General features: G+C 41.9%; 1 protein-coding gene across 1 annotated transcript in view; it reads left to right on the top strand.

Annotated features, from left to right (window-relative positions):
- Positions 1–221: 221 nt before the first annotated feature.
- The window catches only part of mtrr (5-methyltetrahydrofolate-homocysteine methyltransferase reductase), a gene marked incomplete at its 3' end in the record, with an annotated part of 4,385 nt that continues 402 nt past the window's right edge, over positions 222–4,204 (top strand). Inside the window, exons 1-8 of the mRNA XM_084033646.1 lie at positions 222–302; positions 839–983; positions 1,304–1,457; positions 1,540–1,657; positions 1,729–2,128; positions 2,198–2,311; positions 2,397–2,553; positions 3,190–3,312. Coding sequence (XP_083889772.1) covers positions 840–983; positions 1,304–1,457; positions 1,540–1,657; positions 1,729–2,128; positions 2,198–2,311; positions 2,397–2,553; positions 3,190–3,312 — 1,210 coding nt within the window. The 5' untranslated portion in view covers positions 222–302; position 839. The remainder of the gene's footprint in view (positions 303–838; positions 984–1,303; positions 1,458–1,539; positions 1,658–1,728; positions 2,129–2,197; positions 2,312–2,396; positions 2,554–3,189; positions 3,313–4,204) is intronic.

Genomic DNA, 4,204 nt, shown 5'->3' with positions numbered 1-4,204 from the left:
CTTGACTTCAGCGCGAGTTGACAGCTATTATGTGACAGTAACAGTGTGTCTGCTAACGTCAGCATTTTACGCTAACAGATAAATGTCGCTTTTGATTTCGGCGTTAGCTACAGAAATACAAATAATTAAATATAAATGAAATGCTTGAATCCAACACATTCTGTTGCGCTAACTTTAAGTTGAAAAAAAAACTGACGCAATATCCGGTTCGGGAACTTTATGGTGGCGTTCAGGGCTGCTGCGATTGCGAAGCCTTTTCTGTGGCATTCTGTCTGTTATCGGTCCAGATTTGCAGTAAGCAGGTAAAATCCCATGACATATCTACTAAAGCACAGCTCGACTAACTGGATACTTGATTTCACTCACTGGGTTGCCATGGTGATTCTTGCATTTTCCTTTCTGTGCTCCCCAAAGTACTTCTTAAGTTTAGTTTTTTTGTGTGAGTAACTTTGGGGGACTTGAAACATTATAAGGATTTGCAAGTTGCATGATGTACATTTTAATGCACGCACATTTGAGTGCTAGCACTAATTTATATGTTGGCAGCATATAAACCCCTTTTATTTTTGTCTAAATCTAAGCTGTACAGGCGACTTGACTTTTTAAATATTGGAATATAAATATATTTTTTTCTTTTGTTATTATTTTGTGTTGAACTTTATATTCAAGGAAAATCAAATGAAATCAAATGACTATTAGTGACGTTACTTTTAATATTTGGGTGGCTGAAAAAAGTGGCTGAATTCTAGTTTGTGAGTGGGGAAAAAAATATATATGAAGAAATGTAATTTTAAGATGTAAAATCTACAAATGATGTTGATTTTTCTGGATTCTCTAGCATGCCCTGCGAAGTGAAGCCTCGGTTTGTAGTTCTCTACGGCTCTCAGAAGGGCCAAGCCGAGTCCCTCGCAGAAGGAATAGCCGAGGCGGCCGAGGAGCATGGACTGGTTGCTGAGCTCAGCTGCTTGAGCCACAGTGAGAAGGTCACTATTGAACATTTTTATTTATCTATTGAGTTGATAGTCCTATCTCATTGATAAACAGACATGTTGCTTGCTGTAAATAAGCCAGAATCAGCTGCAAATGCTAATTTCCATCTGTTGTCCCATAAGACAGTTAATAGTAAATAATAAGACAGTTATTACATAAACACACCATCAAACAGACGCAGACATTGCACGCCTCACACTTCACCCTCCACATATTAATTACAACGCACAATTACAAGATATTATGAGCATGTAACTTGTTAAAGCCCCCTCTTCTACAGCACGACTCACTAATTTATCATAATTGGTTCCAGTACAACTTGGAGAAGGAGAGCGCTCCGGTGGTCTTCATCGTGTCCACCACCGGAGACGGGGAGCCGCCGGACAACACCCTGCAGTTTGTAAAGCGCATCAAGAAGAAGACCCTCTCCGCCGACCACTATAAACACCTCAGCTATGCACTTTTAGGTAAACTCTATGAAGACGATTTGCATCTGTGTAAAATCCCAACCATGTAGATGTTTATGTGAACTGTTGCTGTCTGCTCCAGCTTTAGGAGACACAAATTATACAAATTTCTGCAACTGTGGGAAGACGATCGAGCGTCGCCTGCAGGAACTCGGGGCAAAGCAGTTTTATGCAACGGGATATGCAGATGATGGTGTAGGGTAAGTTCTGCAGGATGCAACTTTCCACGTGTCTAAATGTGTCCTCATGTTCTGGGCTTTGTTCTCTGCAGGCTGGAGGTGGTCGTGGACCCTTGGATTGAAGGACTGTGGAACGCAATCAAAGGAGCTTTCTCAAAAATGGCCTCTGACAGGACCGGCGACTTGAAAGGAGATTCACCAAAGGAGACTCCCGATGTCCAACTAAACCGGTTGAGAATAACCGATTCGATCGGAGGCTCTGCTGCAGAAACGGTTTCCAAATCTGCGACCGCTGCTCCAGCCTCTGCTACAGGGACTGCTCTTCCTGATCTCAGGCCAGCTTTAGCAGCAGAGACTCAGTCTGGCGATGTCGCTGTGGTCGCCTCGCTTACCAGCTCCCTGCCGCCGCTGTCCGAGTCCGCTCTTAACGTCCCCGCTCTGCCTCCTCCCTACCTCGACGTCTCCCTGCAGGAGGTGGAGTCAGTGGAACAGGTGAAGAAGGATGCTGCTGATGATTTAACAAATATTTCACCCTTCATCTCATAAAATGTTGTCTTTCAGATTGTTGGACCGGTGAACAAAGAGACTCTTTTGGAGGTTCCCGTCTCCAGGGCCGTTCAGCTGGCCGGAGGAGATTCAGTCAAGACGGCTCTTCTCTTAGAGCTGGACATTTCTGTAAGATTCAAAGTGTAATTTGGGAAAAAAAACGTTGCAATGTGGATTTCGATTTCGATTGCATCTTTTGTTTTGCCGTTCTCAGGCTCACCCGATGATGACGTATCATCCAGGGGATTCGTGTGATGTGTTCTGCCCGAACAAAGCCGACGAGGTGGAGGCGTTGCTCCACAGACTCGGCCTCCAGGACCAGAGGAGCCACCGAGTACACGTGTCTCTCCGTAACGACACCAAGAAAAAAGGTAACGTTTATAACATGCAGCCAGCGCATCCTTGAAAAGTAACATATGATTGTTATTACCAACGATTGCACAGCACTGAGGGAACAAAATCTCATACTTGCATTCTTACATTTTAGTGTGGTGTTTTCAAGGTTTGAAAAGTGCTTGGATTTAGACTAAAGGTCTATAAATGTGTGTTGTATGTGATGACATCTATGATAGAACAGAGGAAAGAAGATCTCCATATCTGAGGGACTGAAAACAGCATTTTCTGACATTTCTTTATGAAAAATGACTTTTGATGATGAACAGATGATGAAAATAGTTGGTGATTATATTTCTGTGGATCTGTTAGTGGAATTAGTTTTCCTTTCATTTGTGGTCCTTCTGTAAAAAGCTGTCTCCAAACATCATGTTGGTTGTTTAGAGGACAATAACATCTCATTTAATGTGATGAACAAGTGACATAATAAGTAGACTGAATACTGACCATTGGATTGATACAAATATGGAGTTTACCACAGCTGGAAGGGGCTGGAAAAGCATGGAAATGCACCTGGAAATGCTTTAAAAGTGCTTGAGTTTGACTTTGGAAAAGGTGTAGGAACCCTGATTTGTGATATTAATAATGATAATCATCTCTCTTGTTTATTCTAGGTGCAGCGGTGCCATCCTACGTCTCTCAGGACGTTTCTCTGCTCTACCTGCTCACATGGTGTCTGGAGATCAGAAGTGTCCCTAAGAAGGTACCGCTACGTGACACATTAAAACCACACATCAGCATAATAAGAGGGAAGACATTTATTTTTATTTATGTGTCATCTTTTCCTCTCCAGCCAGAACGCACTCTGCTTTTTTATGTCTGTTGTCACAGCTTGGAGAGAAAAGTTGATCGTATCTCATGAAGAAGTGCAATTATATTTTGACACTGATGTTCCAGGTTTATTGTTGTTGTGTTCCCATATTTTACATGAACGATCATGTGGCTGCTCAGACGGTCTGTGTCGGGACAGAGTCTGCCGTCTGGGCTGAAAAGGATTTGCAGGGATTCATAGTTTGGTTTGAAAAGCTCAGGGGAGCAAGGATTTCCTGAGTGGAGGTAATAAATAGTGATTAAACGTGCCTGCTCCTCCGTGGAAACTGAGATTAATGCCGTTTTTGAGTAGAAAGACATTTATTTTTCTTTTGCTTGACTTCCAGAAGACATTTTCAACATTCTCTGAATGTTTGAACGTTCCTGGACTCCTCGTCTAATTTCCACCTCGTTTTACGACTCAAGTTCACTTCATTAATAAAAAAAGCTTGAAAATTAAAACCATGTGTAAAAAAAACAAAACAGCAACAATCCCACTGTGTCTTCTTCATTTATAGGTTTTAATCTTGAAAAAAGCCCCTTTAAGAGACACTAATATAACTTCTTATTTCTGCAGTGATTTTTTACATTTTTTATTATTATTAGAGAAGCTTTTCAACTGTGCAAATCAAATTAAAAACATGTGTCAGAAAGAGATCCTAATTGTAATCCTAATCGTCGGTTTAATCCCCGCGGTGGATCTAAAACACGGACTCATTTTCTCCCCTCGCCGTTATAAAGATTCCTGCATTAAACATAGTTTGGGGTCAAACTGGCCGCCGACGGACTCCGAGAGGCTCTGAGGGTTTTATTTTACAG

The sequence above is a fragment of the Eutrigla gurnardus genome (genome assembly GCF_963514095.1).
Source record: "Eutrigla gurnardus genome assembly, chromosome: 18".
Classification (NCBI taxonomy): domain Eukaryota; kingdom Metazoa; phylum Chordata; class Actinopteri; order Perciformes; family Triglidae; genus Eutrigla; species Eutrigla gurnardus.
This window is presented reverse-complemented; position numbering and strand designations above follow the sequence as displayed.